Source organism: Aedes albopictus, chromosome 3, assembly GCF_035046485.1.
Source record: "Aedes albopictus strain Foshan chromosome 3, AalbF5, whole genome shotgun sequence".
Lineage (NCBI taxonomy): Eukaryota > Metazoa > Arthropoda > Insecta > Diptera > Culicidae > Aedes > Aedes albopictus.
In genome coordinates this window covers 16,480,825-16,501,796 of record NC_085138.1, presented here as the reverse complement: position 1 = coordinate 16,501,796, position 20,972 = coordinate 16,480,825, and the positions used below count along the sequence as shown (strand labels likewise).

General features: G+C 45.0%; 2 protein-coding genes across 3 annotated transcripts in view; one reads left to right on the top strand and one right to left on the bottom strand.

The window, feature by feature from the left end:
* Positions 1-20,972, top strand: part of LOC115268734 (uncharacterized) — a 514,127-nt gene that overhangs the window by 54,557 nt on the left and 438,598 nt on the right. The window lies entirely within an intron of this gene.
* Positions 16,358-17,705, bottom strand: LOC109418231 (opsin-1-like). The gene has a single exon (XM_019692389.3). It carries the CDS (start codon positions 17,536-17,538, stop codon positions 16,414-16,416), a length of 1,125 nt encoding a protein of 374 aa, XP_019547934.3. The 5' UTR covers positions 17,539-17,705; the 3' UTR covers positions 16,358-16,413.

Below are 20,972 nucleotides of genomic sequence, written 5' to 3'. Positions count from 1 at the left end.
CCGTTGCTACTAGAGGTTGTATATACTACTGTGCCCTCCACAGTTGTCACGGGAAGGAGTTTTTGTTAGTTGGGAGGGATTGGTAGTTACATAAATCAGGATTCACTTTGGTAAGCGTTGCAATTTATGGAACCGTGAGCATACACAAAACATATATTCACATAATTGTGTTACCTCACAGTTTGGAGAAATGGTGAGACCTTGAAAATTCTTAACAGGAATTTAGAGAAAGCCTTATGAAACCAAAGATATCTTGCGTCACCTCGCAATTAAGAGGACTGGTGAACCAATATATAATGTTACTTGCTTTTGATACTATGGACACGAAATATTGAGACAAAATTTTGGGCCGAAACCAATTGTGACGAAACGTACTTATAAAGGAAAACAATACTGAAACATATTAAAAAACAGAATACTGTGGCCAGCACCTTTCAGTGGCGGACTGCACAATAATATATGTAGGAAAATTTTATTGAAAAAATGTGGATAGCGAGAATTTGCACCGACACTTAAACTTTGCAATGCTTGTAATGTAAATACACGAAAGATGAGTATGAGAAATAAACACAAATAGATACATGCTAGACAAAGTGGAAGAGATAATTTTCAAGATGCAACTTTCGACATTGACAACAAGAACCAAGTCGACACTCATGGTGACGAACTATACAAATTTGATCAAGATGTTCAAAAGATACATATATACATAATGAATAAATAAAATAATGAAAAGAGAGACATACAGAAAGAAAATAACAAAGAAGCAATCCAGTGTGTAACAGTGAAGAATATTGAACATTGATCATCCTAAAACATCTACGCTCATACGATATATGTACAATGATTTTTGATCGTACCACATACATACTCATTGGTAGGACGTTCTGCAGGTCAAACCGTCCTTCACCGTTGACGCCTTATAATCTCTTAGAATTTGTCATCACCGATATCGGATGCCTTGATTTGCTTGCCGTCTGCTTGCAGGACGTATCCAAAGAGTCTCCCTTCTTCTTCTTCTTCTTCTTCTTCTTCTTCTTCTTCTTCTTCTTCTTCTTTGTGGCTCTACGTCCCCACTGGGACTTGGCCTGCCCTTCTTCAACTTAGTGTTCTTTGAGCACTTCCACAGTTATTAATTGAAGGGCTTTCTTTGCCTGCCATTGCATGAATTTGTATATTGTGAGGCAAGTACAATGATACACTACGCAAAGGGAATCGAGAAAATTTTCCCGACCGGAACGAGAATCGAACCCGCCGTCTCCGGATTGGCGATCCTTAGCCTTAACCACTAGGCTAACTGGAGACCCCAAGAATCTCCCATCAAAGAAGAATTCTGGAAAAAGTCTTTCAGATACGTTTTTCCAACAGAAATCTTTCTACAACATTCTTGGACGATTTTCTGAAGGAATTCCTGGGAAATCCGTTGACGTATGTTTCAAAGAGTGCAGGGAAAAATTTGAAAAAAGTAACGGATATGCCTATGTGTTTCCAGAAAAAAATACTTGAGAAATTTCGGAAGGAGTTCTTGAAGAAATTCATGAAAAATATCTCTGGAGAAGTTTCTGTATAATTTCCTCAAAGAATCCGTAGAAAAATACGCAGAGGTATCTTTGAAAGGGAAATTTCCATTGAAATACAGAGAGGATCTTAGAGACATTCCCATGGAACTTTCCAATGCAATCCGTGGAGGAATTCCTGAACAAGTCGAGTAGTTCATGAAGAATTTTTGAAGTCGGTTCTTGAGTGATTTCATTCTCAAATTAAGGAATCCTTGAATTTTTTTAAAAAAATATGTGAAGCGATTTTTTAAGAATTTTTGGAATCCTTGGAAGATTTTATGATAAAATTCATGGAATAATTTCATAAGGAAACCGTCGAAGATTTCCTGTAGAGTTTTTGGAGAAATAGCAATTTGGATGGAATTCATGGAGGTGTTTCCAATGAATTCTTAGGGAATCTTCTGTAGGAATACCTATAAGAATTTCTGGAACAACCGCTGGAATTTCCAGGATTTTTAAATGAAAATTCTGGACATTTTTTTAGAAGAATTATGCTTACTGTATTCATGAATTCTGAAGAAATGTCTGAAAAAGTTTCAAACAAAATATCCCAAGAAATTTTTGGGAAAACAAAATAAAGAAGGAATTTTAAATTTTTTTCCAAAGCATCCTGAAACATTTGTGATGGAATCGGGTAAAGATTTTTCCATAAAATCCACTGAAGATGTTTTAAAGGAATCCATGAAAAAAATGGAAAGAATACCTGGAAGGTTTGCAGGGATGCCATATATACAGATTTATCTGTATTATACAGATTTTCGAGCATCTGTACAGATTGCGTTTATACGAAATGCAGATTTTCCACCTAAATTTTGTATGCGATACAGATTTTTGAACGGCTGATACAAAAAATAAACTGGCATCGCTGCTCGAATTATCGCGCTGGTGTATTTTGTACAATACGTTGAAAACATCTCGCTTTTTGTACTCAACATTAGCAAAAAAAACCTGAAAAATATCTGAGAAATTCAAGGTAGAATTTCTAAAGCACTCTATGAACATTTTGTAAAAGATTTTTTGTCGATTTTTTTCATGAAATCCATGGAAGATTTTTTTAATATGGAATTCATTCCAGAGGATTTTCTAAAGAACTCATTCAGCAACTTTGGAAGAAATCCATGTAAGATTTGCTAAGGCAGCTCTTGGAGAAATTTCAAGAGAAATCTCAAGCGAAGTATCCAAAGGAATTCCTTGATGATTTTGATTAAAGATCTCTTAAGGATTTTCTTGTGAAATATTTGAATAAAATTCTATGGAAAACTTTGAAGGAATATCTAAAGCCATGCATGGAAGATTGATAAAGGAATCTCTAGAAAAAAATCTGAAGTAATTATAAAAGGATTTTTCAAAGGAGCCCCTGGAAGAATTTACTATAGAATTATTGGAAAATTTTTAGTAGGAATCGCTGAAAAGAAAAACTGTTGGAGGAATTTCTAAAGCAGTCCATGAAAGATTTAGCTCCATTTTCTTTTGAGGAGTTTCTGGAATCCGTAGGAAACAAAATGTCAGTTAAAACCCTGGAGTATTTTTTGATAGAAGCTCTAGAGGAGCGAAAGGCTGAAAGTCGCATTGATAAAAAAAAAAGAAACTCTAGAGGAATTTATGATGGAGTTATTTAAAGAATCACAGGAAAAAATCTTAAATATTCAATGGAAGATTATCTTAACCCATGAAAACATTTCTAGAGGGATCTTTAGACGAACGGCCGAAGATTTCCGTGGAAAACTTTATGTAACAAGAAGAAAACAATACAGTGAAATCAAAAACAGTTGAAAGATCATTATATATTTTGTAAATTTGTTCGGGCCACAAATATAAAATTGTTTGAAAAAACTAAACGTCAGTATTAAAACAAATGCAATCTTTGTTTAAAATAAACATGGCATTGTTTATTAGTTTCTGACAGGTTATGTTAAAAAAAATACACAAGTTTTGTGCAGCATGGCAGATCGGATTTACGAAAATATTATTTTTTCATGAAACTTACAAATTCTTTCCTTTCACTGGAAGAATCCACCTCCTGCATGGCACTTCCAATGCCAACATCATGTAGGTCACATTGGCCGAAAACAACGAAATTTTATGGAAATTTTTCGGGCAACATATCATTTTTTGAAGATGCAAATCTTCTCTGATCTAGAACTTGTTTTAAGAACTGAAATTTCAGTTTTATACATTTCCAGATTCAAAGCTAATCAAAATACAACACAATCAACCTTGGCCTCTGATTGCGGGTCCGAAAACTAGTTACGCCACATATTTTTCTTCATACATGCTTGTGCACTCGGCTTTCGCTCGAGAGGCGAAAGAAAAACAGACACAAACGAAACTAATCTCGTCTAATTGACAAAAATGAACCGCACACTTCCCGCCGTTGATGGTGTCCTCGTGTATCGCGTTTGCTTGCGCTGTGATTTTCCTTAACAACTTTGTGGCATTTGCTTCAGAAAAGTACTTTGATCAAGCTTCTGTCATCTTGGATCGGCGTGGGTTAAGGCGAAACTGGATCCATTTCTTCACTTTTTGGTTTTTGATTTTTTATAAAATAACGAGTAATATTTTCAAAATCGGTTTTCGTACACTTGTAGAGTATGGATCAAGGTATCTCCTGATTTTTTTTTCGTGGTGGAAAATATTTTTCGTTTTTGCATAAACCATTTTTGAATGAAATTTCACAAAAAATGGTTTCTGCAAAAATGTAAAACTTTTTCCACCGCAAAAATAAATCAGAAGATACCTTGGTCCATGCTCTACATGTGCACGAAAACCGATTTTGAAAATATGGCTTCGTTATTTAATAAAAAATCAAAAACCAATAAAATGAGGAAATGCTTCCAGTTTCGCCTTAAGTAGATATGCTTTCTTATACCGGAGAAGTGGGAAAAGCACTCAGTATTGAGTCAGACGAAGTCCATATATGTCTATGTAGAGAGTACCATATCCGAGTATTCTTGGTAACTTTTATATTACTGAATTCGATCATTTAAGAGTTCCGAGAGATGTCTTAACTACTATATCGGGACTCATGGTTTAACTTCTGTTTTTAAAAACAAAAAGAGAACTAACATTTGCTGATTTAGGGGGGGGAGGGTGGTAGGTGGGTTTTGTAGAAGTATAATATCAGACCACGTTCGCTACATCTTTTGTGCTTTACATTAGATAAGAGAGACTTTTAAGTGCATTGATCCCCCATTTTTTCCCCCACATACCTTGATGTCCCGTTTCCGCAATCCGCTATCTAAATTTCGCCTGCGTTCGCTGCGGGATGCAAATGTGTCAAGTGCGATGCCGTGCCACAATCACTCATCGTCCTCCCCATGGAGAGCCATGCGATGGCACATGTGTGTGTTGGTTGTGTGTATGTGACAGGAACAACTGCTGTGCGAGCAGCAAGAATGTGGAGTGCATTAAATGGCGTAAGGTTTGCTCTTTTTTGCGCTGCTGCACCACCACCATACCATACTGAAAGCGACCGACGACCGACGACCGACGACCGACGACGATATGGACAGGACACGAACATACATACAGAACGTACAACCGCACAACCGCAAAGGTCCCTTTGAACTCATGCGGCGAACTCGGGAATCGTGTGTCGTCTTCCCGGGTGCATATCCTGTCTGTCTGTCTGTTGTAGGCACTGCGGCGGTGCAGGATGGCTGACTGGCTGGATGGCGTTGTGGTTGATGAGAATTTGGGTCAGCAGATAATTAGGTTATCTAGTTAAGGTTTGCTTTCGAGTTTGAAGCTGGCCTCTTGGGAGGGAAGTCGATGCAAATTTGTGCGAGCAAAAACGTTAGCTTGGACTGTTATGGATAATGTCCAGAATGATGTAATTTGGCATCACGTTTCTTTGGTATTGCATTGGTTGGTAGAAAAAGCATACCTACTCAGAAAATCTGAAGATATACAAACTTAAAAGATCTAGATAAAGGTCATAATAAATGATTATAACTTCCGAATCGTTTGTCAAATTTTTTGAACAAAGATCGCCTGGTGGAAGTGTCAGCCTCAATACGCCATCATAATCCGCATTCCATAGCACCAGGCCCAAAATGGAATCCTTAGGTATAGCTCCTTATAGCTCCTCTTGCCTTCCTCGGTGTCATAGATTATCACCCCATTCTGAAAGTAGCTCTTCAGTATCCGGCATAGGCTATCCGGTACTCCTAAGTGGTGTATGGCGTTCTCGCTGGCGGCCCAGGTGACGCTATTAAACTCATTTTTTACGTCCAGCGTGACGACCTTATCTTCATTTGGAGTGCTATCTCAGCCGTTGGTTACAGCTCTAATATGTAGTGTCCACCGTCGATCAACCCTTCTGGAAACCGAACTAGTTAAAGCCCAGAGTTATCTGGCTTCGCGGTAAAGACCATCAGCCTCGTCAAAATGATCCGCTTTTACAGTTTTCCGGCGGTGTCCAGAAGGCAGATAGGTTTGTATGCCGACGGGTCATCAGGTGGCTTCCCGTGTTTGAGCAGTACAACCAAGAGTACAACCGATAGTTGCCGTTTCCACCTCTCCGTAAATTCTCGAATGCTTAGGCAAATCTGCATAGCTATTCTGAACTCTGAACATGTCAGGGTTAGCCTCGATAGCCGTCTTGATGCCTACTCTCGGAATACTATCTAGACCAGGAGCCTTGTTCAACTCAAGCGACTTCGATTTGGACATAGGGAACAAGGCCCATGGTCTTGAATCACGGCGCGGGAACAACATTTCCACGATCTTCTGCAGTATTTCGGAGGAGCGTTCTAAGGGTTCTGACGCGCTCTTCGTTTCGGTCATGACTACTCTGTAGGGATCACCGCAAGGGGCCGGCTTGGCCGCCTGGCAGAGATTTCCGAAGCGGCTTAATCTTTGTTCAGGGTCAGTTAAGCCGCCCTGTAGGCCTCAATTCGCTCCACTCTATCGTCATCGGTGCGAGTTCTTAGCATCCTCCTCCTAGCTCTTAGGCAGGTTGCGTGGAGTTTTGCGGTTTCTGGACATTACCGGTATACCGGTTTGCGTCCATTTCTGGGTAGGGATTGCCTTGGCATTGCAGCGTCGCATACACGGCTTAGGGATACGACTAGATCATCGCTGGGCAGATCGCCGGTGTAACCCTCCATAAGTAACTGCTCCACAAATTTAGGCTGATCAAAGCACGAGGTCACCATCCGCGATGGCTGTCGATGACCTTTGGCTGTGGCTGTCTTCCTCCGTGCTTCAGAGATGATCGCTGTACGTGCACGTGCACTGATCGTCGACCTTCCAATCCAAGTTAGGGTTAAGACCCGGGCTCTAGAAAGTTACATCAATGATGGACGCTGCACTGTTCCTACTGAAGGTTAAGACATCCACGCTTGAGCTGTATACCTGATACCTGATACGGGACTCAATCCCACTAGTGCGCTTGATAGCGATTCCAGCATAGACAAGAACCTGTCTATCGGCCATCAGTTAGGGACGTAATAGCTGCTGTAGTACCCAGTTCCCGTTATCGGGAGGGATGCGATATGGGTCCGATAGTAGGGCGATGTCTGTGCTTGACTCCGAGACTGACTGCCACAGCAACTGTTGTGCGACTTCACAGTGGATCAGGTTTTGCTGTGTAACCTGTGAACCAACCATAGGCTCAGAACAATAATACTGTAAACCCCGGTAGTTAAATAAAGGCCAAAAGTATTCAGGCCAAATCTTAAACTAAAGCGTTGCAAGCATAACAATACTGTAAACCCCGGTAGTCTAATACTCGCTTACGCCTGCGATACTAAACTTGACCCACAAATTCTGTCTGTTCTTGGTCTAGTTTAATTATGGCATGCGGAAGTATAACTACCGGGGTAACGAATAAAGCATGTGAGAGTACACACAAACTGGCATACAAATCCTATTAGACGTATCCAACCGGACGTCAGGTGAGAGAGTTGGGTTTTCTCTCACCTAAGTTGTACCATTATGTTGTACTAAAAATTAAGAGAGTGAGTGCCACAAGAGAAACTCCATGTAAGGTAGTAGAATTTAAGTTAGTCTAGAGGGGGGGAATGTAGGTTAAAATTTAAGTATATATATAAGAAGAAATTTGAATAAAGAGTGGTAGTTTTAACAGGGAAGGTTTTAGTCGTCTTTTTAGTCGGATGACAAATTCCCGGTGACCGCACGGTCAACGCGTGCACCTGCATATTCGTCAATTGATTCGACTTCCACGCTGCTCTTATTCTCCGTAAAAATTAGGCATTTTGGTGCCGAGTTGCACTCCCTGGCGATGTGGCTTTCCACTCCGCACTTCCTGCAGCGTTAACTCATGTCAAGGTCTTCACACGTCTTCGACTTTTGTCCTTGCTCGAAGAACTTGAAGTACGCCTCTGGCGGCTCGTAGCTGATAAGCGGGCACACGGACCGGACAACCCTGATCTTGCCGACTGAAGTCGCCTTCCCTACAGGGAGCAAGATCGAGGTGATCTGCTTGCCTGCCACGCCCTTCCGCAGACGGATCGATGCACTACCTCGCACTACTGCTTCAGTGCGGCAGCGAGCTCCTCTGCGTCGGTGATCTAGTTAAGGTTTTTACACTGGAGAGTCGCCTCTGCCGTTAGGGCTCTCACCTACACTTTTCCGGTACTTCCTGAGCTACTTATCCGTTAGCTACTTATCCTGAGCTACTTATCTCCTGAGCTCCTCTTGTAAGATATACCCTTCTTGACCACCCCCTTTAGCTCTAGCATCATCTCTCCAGTCCTGGTACAACGTATGCTTTTTACATCCGCGCCCAGCAGTAAGAGACGATTTTCACCTCGCATGGCCCTCAGCATCTCGGTTTTGAAGACCAGCGCGTTGCTCAGCTAGGTACCTTCACTTTCTCACTACCTTCTTCTTTCCCACCGTAATCCAAGGGTTCTCTTTCCCTTGGTCCGGTTGGCCACCGTTTCTCTTACGATTGACATCTCGGAGCTTGGTTTGCCTGCTCCTTGCTCGTTTCTCAAAAGACTTGGCAGCTTGGTTACTCGTGCTGGCCGTCCCTTTCTTCCTCTTCGGCTGTCTGCCCGCCTCTGTCGTACGCTTCTTGCTCCCTGTGGACCACTAAAGCTCCGGCGAACTGCATGGTATCGTGCTGCATCGTTGCGTTGCTAGCAAAGAGGAAGCTATCCATTTGGATTGGCCGCTCCTCCCTGCTCGCATCAGCCGTAGTCCGCTTTCCGACCAGGGCATCATACTCCTTCTTGGCCAGAGCCAGTGATTCGTGGAGCTTCAGCAAATCCTGTTTCAGGTCCTTGCTGATGTACTTCCGTCCACTCGTGTAGCCGATCAGCGTGTCCAGCTGTCCGGCAACTACCAACATCTTTGATAGACCGCTTCAGATGTGTTTCAGCGTCCGCGTGAGGTCCTCGTCCGGCGCTGCGGCGCCTCGTGCTTCTCCTGTTAAACTTCCTACCGCCTGCTCACTGGTGGGTACACCAGCCCCTCGTAGAGGCGATCTCGCATTCCTCGCGTGAACGGGTTCAGCGCCGTTCCCTCTGCCTCTCCACTCTTGATCACATGTTTTATGGATGAAGTAGTTATTTCTGCTGGGTCCTTCTAAGAGCCACTATCCCTCACTGCCATTGAAGTAGTTGCCAATGATCCTGGTGGTTATCTATGCAAGCAGGAAGGCCACCCGAGGGTTGGCCCAGGCCCTTATGGGGGCTGAACGCAGAGCCGGATTGGCGCTAATCAGGGGTGTTTATCTAAACCTACTTCCACCCAGTTAGTTACCTAGGCTAGGTACGAATCAGGTCCATCGTTTCAGTAATAAGTCAGTTTCACTCGACCTTACTAAGAAGATGGAATGCTCACTTTTGTGAAGTTACCAGAACATGTATGTACCATCTCAGTTATGTACCAATTACAAAGCAAGACCAGTATACAGTAACCAAAAACATACTGCCGGCATTCCTGATGTACAAAAGGCGGAGGGGCGCCTACCCAGACAACCAGGCATCGCATAAGGATGCACGCTGTACATCGTATAAAGGATTATTTCAAGTCACTATTGCATATCTGTACGGCTGAGGGACAATTTTTTTGTACTTGATAAAATCATATAAGAGTGCAAATCAACTTTTATAATGCATGACAACATCGTAGTAGACGATTTTCTGATGTTTTATTGCGACGAACTTTGCTCATTCGCAAAAGTGTGCGAGCAAACTCGCAAAGTGTCAACCGAATTCGCATAATTACGTACTGCGATGGTTATACGACTTTGCTTGGTACTTTTCCTATTATGTCAGTTTATCTCGCATTGGTGTATAAACTGAATCGCATAAAAGTAAAAATAAACTCGTTAAAATGTGCATACAAACTCGCATAAGCTGGAATCGTTAACGTTGGCATATTGCGATGTCATTCGTGATAACAATGATAGAGGTGTTCTTGGAGTTCCAAAAAGCTACAAGAAAGTGATCAGTCATCATTATGGTGACAAATCAAGTTACAAAGCCATCATTTTTGATTTGCTGACCTGATAATTGACAATGGGTTTTGATAGCAATAGAGGGGTAGTGATAACTTTGCGGGAAATCACGCTTCGACATATTGAGCTCCAGATAGCCTGCCGAACACGTACAACGCAGGGAAATCAAGTGCATTCCAACAAATACTGAAGTGAGTTAGAATGTCATGACAATTAGCCATTGTGTTTCACAAGTAGTGTTTGGTGTTAAGTGTGAAGTGTAGCTCGATAATCCAAAGGTGACAAGAACTGTTTTTCTTTTTCGAATATTATAAAGTCGCATAAGATACCACATAACGTCGTAATAGTGCACACCGTGCATCGCATAAGATATCGCTTCAAGTCATGTAGCGTTATTATTGTTCCGTCAATGCACGTATAACGCCTACACTTTTGTACGCATAAGGCACTTTTACTGCATCTTATGCGATGTAACTTCACCGCATAAAAGTTCGTATAACATGAAAACTTCATTATACTTGCAAATTGGTTGTCTGGGTAGTATACGGAGCGTCGGTAATGGGGGAGGGTGTTTACACCCAAACTCCACCCCTTCCCCCTTTTGGACGGACTTCCACTGGATTGTGGATATAGTTCGCTTGGGAAGGAATCCTAGGTGCCCACCTGAAGATGGCGGTACTGAAGTAGCATCTACGAACAGTTAATCGAGCTAAAGGTAAAATGGGTGAAGGATAACATATACTCCAGTGAGTGGAGGAGACCCATAGACACCCCAGTCAACCAGTGATCGTATAAGATGTTGCATAAGATGTTAACCCTTTCCTTCCCACGACTTTGAACGACTATATCTATACTGAAAAGCGTTTCCGAAAAAAGTGCTTGAACAAAAGTTATTTCAGATTGGCTATTTTTCAAAATCAATGAAAAAATTGTTGGTTGTAAATCAATAGGTTTTTGATTGTTTATCAATAGTTCCACTAATGAAACAAGCAGTTAGTAGTTGGATCAACTTTATGAGGTTACAACCATATTTATAAAATTATTGCATCATATTCATCTAATTCCATTTGTCTCGAGTTCGCCGAAAACCGATGGTGCTCTAGTGCAACCATGGGAAGTAGAGGGTCAAAGTGGAGGCAATATGCGTACATTTTACATGCGCCTAAATGGAGGCATGTACGCATATGGCCTCCACTTCATCATCTTATGTAACAGCTTTTACGATTACTGGTTGTCTGGGACGTTACGCGAAAGCTTGAGATACAACTTCTGAGCGGTGCTTAATTTACTTTACGAAAACTTACGATAGATTTCGTGATTTTCATATGTTCTTAAGAATTCAGATCAATAAGTTTTGTTTGACATTTGATCCTTGTACACAGCGATTCACTGTGGCCTGGTTCTACATGAAGGGAAGGTAAAGGACCTTTCAAGATTGTATTGTGCAATAATACTGCTCAAATTTATTCAGACCCTTCCTACTCCACTCAACCACGATTTCAAACTTTCTTCCGCTTCACGATAACAACAAGATTTCTACCACTCACATGACAACATCATTAATTCATCAACCCAATTGCACTTCACGTCTCCCATTTCAATTCATTTGCCACTCTCGTACATATTACACATACGGTATCTGCACAAGACAATCTCAAGAGTTTGCGTTTGACAGAACCCACTCGAAGAAGTTGCCTCAAGCACGCCGGAAGAAAAAAAATCCCCACAAGCTTTTTTTCTTTCATTTTCCAGCTAGAGCTTATTTGCTTTGTTGGAAATGCTCTAGTACCCAAGCTGTGTGGGAAGAGAAAGAAAGGGAGGTATTGTTCACCGTGCCACGTTTTCCACCCACCGACCCACTCGAATCATGTTGTTCGATCCTGCACTTCCCCCGCGCCGCGCCCTAGGATCGGTGTCAGACGTGTCTCGATTGGTGTCAGACAGGCAGCCACCCACCATCCACTCGCATCCTCAGGACTCAGGAGACCACGAGCCGTATAGGTGCTAGGTACTGCCGCCGCGCCGCACCGGTTTGTCTCGGAAGGGAATCCAATAGCGCAACGCAACGGTGTGCAGCAAGCAGCCGCCCAGCAGGATATGCGATTGTGTGAATGTGATTGTCAGTGTGACAAAAGATGGGAAAATTTCTTTCCGTTGTCGTTATCGGAATGGCAATAATTCCATTCTGCTGGCTGCGATTGTGGCGCTTCAATTCAAGTGCATCGTTTTCAATTTATGATGGAGAGGATGACGCGACGCGACGTGATGGCAGGTATTGATCGGATCGGATGATGTCTCTGTCAGACGGTTTTTGAACTTGCTTGAAAATAGCAATATGAATTGTTATTCCATACATACCTATATTGAAATTAGCTTTTAATTTTCCCTTCAAATTTTAATCAAACACACGGTCGGCGATACGCAGAGTCTCGTTATAAGTTGGTGGCCGTTTGACGGCCACATGTAACGTAGTCGACGGAACGAATAGTGCTGCGAGCAGTAAAGAGTGAATTTGGCGGAGATGTACGTCGTGCATGCGGTAATGCTGCAGCATGTAACCCGGTGGAACGAGAACGATACAAATAGAAGCGGAAATAGCGAGTGCGAGGTTGTTCTATCAGAAGCTCGTGTCCCACAGCTGCGAGCAAAAGTATGCAATAATAAGTACGAAAGCCTCTTGACGGGCGGACGTGAGGTGATTGAATGGTGGAAGCTGATCTTCAATGAGCACCTGAACGACACGAAGAACTAAGGCAGGGGGAGGTCAAATGGAGGACGTACTCAATAATCAGTGCAGTAGCCGATCCTCCAAGAATTCCTCCAGGGACTCCTCCAGGGATTCCTCCAGGGATTACTCCAGGGATTCCTCACGGGATTCCTCCAGGGATTCCTCCAGGGATTCCTCCAGGAATTCCTCCAGGGATTCCTCCAGGAATTCCTCCAGGGATTCCTCCAGGAATTCCTCCAGGGATTCCTCCAGGAATTCCTCCAGGAATTCCTCCAGGGATTCCTCCAGGAATTCCTCCAGGGATTCCTCCAGGAATTCCTCCAGGAATTCCTCCAGGGATTCCTCCAGGAATTCCTCCAGGAATTCCTCCAGGAATTCCTCCAGGAATTCCTCCAGGAATTCCTCCAGGAATTCCTCCAGGAATTCCTCCAGGAATTCCTCCAGGAATTCCTCCAGGAATTCCTCCAGGAATTCCTCCAGGAATTCCTCCAGGAATTCCTCCAGGAATTCCTCCAGGAATTCCTCCAGGAATTCCTCCAGGAATTCCTCCAGGAATTCCTCCAGGAATTCCTCCAGGAATTCCTCCAGGAATTCCTCCAGGAATTCCTCCAGGAATTCCTCCAGGAATTCCTCCAGGAATTCCTCCAGGAATTCCTCCAGGGATTCCTCCAGGGATTCCTCCAGGGATTCCTCCAGGGATTCCTCCAGGAATTCCTCCAGGGATTCCTCCAGGAATTCCTCCAGGGATTCCTCCAGGAATTCCTCCAGGGATTCCTCCAGGAATTCCTCCAGGGATTCCTTCAGGAATTCCTCCAGGGATTCCTCTAGGAATTCCTCCAGGGATTCCTCTAGGAATTCCTCCAGGGATTCCTCCAGGAATTCCTCCAGGAATTCCTCCAGGGATTCCTCCAGGAATTCCTCCAGGGATTCCTCCAGGAATTCCTCCAGGGATTCCTCTAGGAATTCCTCCAGGGATTCCTCCAGGAATTCCTCCAGGGATTCCTCCAGGAATTCCTCCAGGAATTCCTCCAGGAATTCCTCCAGGAATTCCTCCAGGAATTCCTCCAGGAATTCCTCCAGGAATTCCTCCAGGAATTCCTCCAGGAATTCCTCCAGGAATTCCTCCAGGGATTCCTCCAGGGATTCCTTCGAGAATTCCTCCAGGGATTCCTCCAGGGATTCCTCCAGGGATTCCTCCAGGAATTCCTCCAGGGATTCCTCCAGGGATTCCTCCAGGGATTCCTTCAGGGATTCCTCCAGGGATTCCTTCAGGAATTCCTCCAGGGATTTCTTCAGGGATTCCTCCAGGGATTCCTTCAGGAATTCCTCCAGGGATTCCTTCAGGAATTCCTCCAGGGATTCCTTCAGGAATTCCTCCAGGGATTCCTCCAGGGATTCCTCCAGGGATTCCTTCAAGAATTCCTCCAGGGATTCCTCCAGGGATTCCTCCAGGGATTCCTCCAGGGATTCCTCCAGGGATTCCTCCAGGGATTCCTCCAGGGATTCCTCCAGGGATTCCTCCAGGGATTCCTCCAGGGATTCCTCCAGGGATTCCTCCAGGGATTCCTCCAGGGATTCCTCCAGGGATTCCTCCAGGGATTCCTCCAGGGATTCCTTCAGGGATTCCTCCAGGGATTCCTTCAGGAATTCCTCCAGGGATTCCTTCAGGAATTCCTCCAGGGATTCCTTCAGGAATTCCTCCAGGGATTCCTTCAGGAATTCCTCCAGGGATTCCTTCAGGAATTCCTCCAGGGATTCCTTCAGGAATTCCTCCAGGGATTCCTTCAGGAATTCCTTCAGGGATTCCTTCAGGAATTCCTCCAGGGATTCCTTCAGGAATTCCTCCAGGGATTCCTTCAGGAATTCCTCCAGGGATTCATTCAGGAATTCTTTCAGGGATCTCTTTAGGAATTCCTCTAGGGATTCCTTCAGGAATTCTTCCAGGGATTCCTTCAGGAATTCTTTCAGGGATTCCTTCGGGAATTCTTCCAGGGATTCCTCCAGGGATTCCTCCAGGGATTCCTCCAGGGATTCCTCCAGGGATTCCTCCAGGGATTCCTCCAGGGATTCCTCCAGGGATTCCTCCAGGGACTCCTCCAGGGATTCCTTCAGGGATTCCTCCAGGGATTCCTCCAGGGATTCCTCCAGGGATTCCTCCAGGGATTCCTCCAGGGATTCCTCCAGGGATTCCTCCAGGGATTCCTCCAGGGATTCCTCCAGGGATTCCTCCAGGGATTCCTCCAGGGATTCCTCCAGGGATTCCTCCAGGGATTCCTCCAGGGATTCCTCCAGGGATTCCTCCAGGGATTCCTCCAGGGATTCCTCCAGGGATTCCTCCAGGGATTCCTCCAGGGATTCCTCCAGGGATTCCTCCAGGGATTCCTCCAGGGATTCCTCCAGGGATTCCTCCAGGGATTCCTCCAGGGATTCCTCCAGGGATTCCTCCAGGGATTCCTCCAGGGATTCCTCCAGGGATTCCTCCAGGGATTCCTCCAGGGATTCCTCCAGGGATTCCTCCAGGGATTCCTCCAGGGATTCCTCCAGGGATTCCTCCAGGGATTCCTCCAGGAATTCCTCCAGAAATTCCTCCAGTAAATTCTTTAAGAATTTCTCCAGGGATTCTCTTCAGGATTTCCTACAGAGATACCTCGAGATTATCCTCCAGTGATAGTTTCAAGGATTTTTTTTTAATAACTTCACAGTTCACAAGCCCGCATATTAGAGAAAAAACACGTTTACTCATAAAATCGCACATCTGCTTCAAATTGAAGCTCATCTATGAGCAAATGTCACCCCTGGTGAAATATTTACTCAACTAGAACGGCATGCGCTCAAACCAACAACCCCCATCCTCCCTGTGTCACCGCATGTAGGGTAGGTGCCTGCCTGGTGTGTAATCAACAGCTCAATATGCATGTTCACTGTCAGATGTGCAAAACGCTTCCAGAACCAAATGGAATATCAGATGAGGAAAAATTTAACAACAACAGCTTATATCGCTTTTGTGACAGTCAGACGAACGCAACGCCAGGCCAGTCAACAGAGATCGTTTTGTATGAACACAAAAGTTTTTCTTTTACTGTCGGAATGCAGGGAGTCAGAGGAAAAAAGTTGTGTATACAAAAGCTCACATCTTTGCATTGGGAAAGGTTCTCCCCATATTGCTGAATCGGATCGGAAAGGTTTTGCCATGGTTGGCGACACCGAATCCCAGTTCCACTCTCTCTCTCGCTTTTGGTCTGTGGTTGGAACACGTGGGACCTAAACTTTCCAATCGGCAACAACAACAACGGGCCAATGCCGCAATGGGCTACACCGTCTCTGGGGGACATGGGACAAAGTTTCCATATGAGGCGCGGTTTGGGGTGGTTCTGTTCTGGCTTGCGTGTTATGCAAATAGGACACGTGCGAGTGACGACTACGACGAGGACGCCTTTCATGGGTGCATTTTGTAAAATAACTGGATTCACTGGCAGATGGTTTGTGTGGTTGTCGAAGTTTGGAAACATGGACCAGTTAGAGAAGTAAAAATGTTCAGAGGCTGTTGGATTTTGAACAGCTGAAATGTTTTGTGGGTCTGTGAAGGGTAATTTTTCAGGGAGAATGATAAAATGGTAATTCTTAAAAATTGCTCACTATATTTAAAGCTCTATAATTAGTATATATGAACCGTTTTAACATCACCATGTGGCTTAAGCAGTTTCCGTCTTTTCAGTAGACACAACTGTTGTGGTTCCAGAAGCGACCGACTGCGTATCGTCGGCAGGATCCGTGCAGGATAGCGATGGGAACTTCTGGTATAGGGCAGCTCGGTACTTGGGATGGCTGATTCCGTACACGATCGGGTTGTACACGGCGTTGGCCTTGGCGAACAGCGAACCCCAGATGGTGGCCAGTGGGCTGATTGGCGAGGCCTTGAAGATGCCAGTGTAGTTGATGATCAGATACGGAGTCCACGCCAAGAACCACAGCGAGATGGTGACCAGGGCGACCTTGGCCAGCTTCATTTCGGTGCTGGTGTTCTGGGCCTCGGACGATCGCAGTGAGGCAACGTTCATCTTCTTGGCCTGTTCACGCATGTTCTTCTCGTGAGCAGACACGGCTTTGATGATGAAGGTGTACGAGTAAATGATCAGGAACAATGGCGAGAAGTACACGAAGATCGAGTACACCAGGATGTACGAGCGGCTGCTGAAGGTGTCTGTCAGATAATCAGTTCCACAAGCGCTCATGTTTCCTTCCGGCACGTAACGGTTCCAGCCGAAGAATGGAGCCAAGGTCCACGCCAAGGTAGCAACCCACACTCCAGCGATGCGAGCCAAAGCACCGTTGTTGGTCAGAGGCTTGCCGGAAAGGCCATTCACGATGACATTGTAACGGTCGAACGCAATCATAGTCATGGTCCAGATCGAGACACAGCCGAACAGTGATCCAAACATGCCGTAGATCTCGCAAGCCAGAGGGCCGAAAACCCAGGTCTCGTAGTAGCAGTTGATCACCATCGGCGGTCCCATGGTAAACATCATCAGGAAGTCCGAGAAGGCTAGATTGACCACTAGCAGGTTGGATGGGGTTCGGAGTGTCCTGGTGTTGGTGAAGATGTACATGACCATTCCGTTGCCGACCAGCGAGATGAAGCAGAGGATGGCGATGGCAAAGCCCAGCAACGAGTGCCACAATGGGTTCATCGGCGGGAACTGGTACCAATGGGCATCCACCATGTGCAGCATATCGGCCGGAACTCTGTCTACCACGGTCAGATTGGTGGCCACTGCACCTGCTGACTGAGCAGCCATCCACGCACCGTACGAGGCCATACTATTAGCTTACGGATTCACTTTAAGTCACAAAAGTACCGAGGACTTTGATCACACTGACACCACCACAGTTGATGTTATTTATCCAAGAGGAGCTGAAGAAAATCGCAGCGAAGGCGAACTACTTCAGACCTACATTAGAACCAAAGAACGACTCGATTTGCTGGGAATCTCTGCTCAGTTTATATAGTTACAATTTCGACAGAAGTAATCCAATTAGATCCACAGCACAGAACGTGCATTCATAATTTCATAAGTTAATCTCCACCGAGTTCTCGCCAGTGACACCTCCATTCGCACGATTTGTCCCGTTCCTGTTACTTGCCACCAGCGTGAAAATTACATTCCGCTTATAATTGAAGCATTCTCCGAAACGGTCGATTGGCACCGGTTCCGTTTCTGTTGGTGGCTTTCACCGCAAGGATTATCCCTGCACCGCCGACATTTGCATAATCCCATTATTGTATGAAATCAGGTTCGGCCCGTGTAGCTGTATAAGTCGATAACAATGTTCCGGCCCATCGCGACCGGACGGCCAACGTGTCTGACGACGAGGACGAGGACAACGACGATGATGGTTCCGACAACCGTCGTCGTTGCCCATGACCGGGGGAGTCAATTTTCATTTTTCAATTAAACCCCCTGCCCGACTAGAAACGGAACGGATCGGAACGGATCTGGCTGGCCGACAACCGGCTGGCTGATGGGAACATTGACGAGATGTTATCACCCATTGAAGGGGCACCACGTGTACGTTCCGTTCCGGTATGCCTATCAATGGAGAGCTGATAAGTTGGCCCAAATGAATTAATTTGCATTTCGTTAATCAACGGGAAACCGGCGGCGGTGGTGGCATGGTGGTTGCAGTCCTTTCCTGCGTTCGCTTCGTATCACAGTTGAGGTTGTTCATGGGTTAAATCTCATGTCGAGAGCAATTTAAATTTACATCGTTATCGGGCTTTTAGTGCAGGAAGTAACCACCTATAACATGTATCATGGGAGGTACGGGAGTTGATTGTCCATTCGTTCAACTGTGTACGTTCAACTGTGGCACCCTTGGTTCTGAAGTTCCTACGAAGTACACGGGGTAAGCAATCTGTAGGGCTGGAGGTTGTTTGGTTGGGAAAGATATGGTTTTGTGGTGTGGATTTATAAATACAAATAGAGAAGGTCGTATGCGTATGAATTCTCTCATCCGTAAACCAACAGTATGGAATTTTGTGAATCTCCAGTTTACCTGTACCTTTTGACATCCAGGTCATTTAAAGTAATCATTGCATCTTTAACTTTGACAACTTTGTCAACTCTTTCTATGATTAGGTTCCGAACTGCTCTATCCGCGGACCAGGACTAGCCAATCTAAGCCATGTACCAAGGCACTATACTGTTCCAAGAATCTTCAACCATTTTCTCATATTCTTTGATGTTAACAAAAAAAACGACGCAGGAGATTTCAGGTAATTAACAGGCAGGGTTTTTGGGGGCTTCAAGGGCATTCCACTGGTTTTTCAGAGGCTTTACAGGGTTGTTCTAGGAAATTTCATAAGCGTTCCAGGAGTATTTCAAGGTGTAACAAAGGCGTTCCAGAGGGTAACGAGGGGTTTCAGGGATATTTCAGAGGTGAAAGAAGATTTCAAGGGGCGTTTTCAAGGATATCCGGAATTTTCAGGGGTTTCAAAGGAATTTCACAGGTTATCAATAAGTTTCAGGAGCGTTCGAAGGGTTTCAAGAACTCTATTGTGTATTCTTGGCGTGCTTCTAGGAGTTTGATGAGTATACTAAGCGTATTCAACGGGTTTCAGGGGCGTTATAGGGTATTTCAAGGGCGTTCAGAGGCTTTCAAGGAAGTAATTGCTTTGATTATCTTCGCAGTTGCATTAGTATTCTTGGTGTTTCAGAGGTATCAGAGGTCAGAAGGGGCTTCATGAGCATTCTAGGTGTTTTCAAGAGATTTCAGGGGCGTGCTACAGGTTTCAATGGTGTTCTAGCGGGTCTCAGGGTCGTTGCAGTAGGTTCCAGGCAGAGGGTTTAACCCTTTGGAGCCGGAGGGGTCATATATGACCCCAACACGGCTGTACAAATTCATACATTCGATAAAACGGAATACTGTCTTCAGCAAAGTTATTGCAAATTGAGTCCTCTATTAGAGAAAAATGGGAATATTTGTATTTGGAACTTTATAGATAACCTACAACATCCCGAACACCATTAAATGTGGAAAAAAGAAAAATATGAGATACCAGTTGTTCTAAAAGCTTGGGCTGCATAAGTTCCTCATAAGCTCCTACCTCATGCTTCCACGGGTCAAGCGATGACAAAGACCGCCAGCTACGAGTTGTGTGCTTAGCTAGTAGTGCAGCCTGGGCACTGTTGTCCTTCTGACTTCAGCTAGATTGAGAAGGTACGATCCGAGCGTCTGTTCACCAAGGAGGTGCGGCTCAAACAGCGTCTGTTCTGGCATCCAGCGGCTGAGTAAGAAACGCTGCACCACGCCCAGCTAGATCCAAGGTGGTAGCCCCATCAGCGTGGTCGTCCCAGTGTTGGTTGGGACGTTAAACAGAACTGGCACGATGGCCCTCCGGCGAGACAGGAGTGTTGGCGTAGGCCCATAAGCCACCCGTAAAAATCCCCATTGCGAATAACATAGGAGAAAATACGACTCCATACAATCGGCAAAGACCCACGCGACGAAATAAAGACTACGATTGGAAACTTGGAACATGGAATTGCAAGTCACTAGGTTTCGTCGGATGTGACAGGATAATCTACGACGAACTGCATCCCCGCAACTTCGACATCGTGGCGTTGCAGGAACTTTGTTGAACTGGACAGAAAGTGTGGAAAAGCGGGCATAGAGCGGCTACCTTCTACCAGAGTTGTGGCAGCACCAAAGAACTGGGAACAGAATTTATAGTGTTGGGCAAGATGCGACAACGTGTGAGCGGGTGGCAGCCGATCAACGCAAGGATGTGCATGTTGAGAGTTAAGGGCCGTTTCTTAAACTACAGCATCATTAACGTCCACTGCCCACACGAAGGGAGACCTGATGACGAGAAAGAAGCGTTCTACGCGCAGTCAGAGCAAACATACGATGGTTGCTCGCCGCGTGACGTGAAAATCGTTGTCGGCGACATGAACGCGCAGGTAGGAAGGGAGGAAATGTACAGACCGGTAATCGGGCGAAACAGCCTGCACGCCGTATCGAATGATAACGGCCAGCGATGCGTAAACTTTGCAGCCTATCGTGGTATTGTAGTCCGAAGCACCTTCTTCCCCCGCAAAGATATCCACAAAGCCACCTGGAGATCACCCGACCATCAAACAGAAAATCAAATCGACCACGTTCTAATCGACGGTAAATTCTTCTCGGATATAACCAACATCCGCACATACCGCAGTGTGAATATAGATTCGGATCACTACTTAGTAGCTGT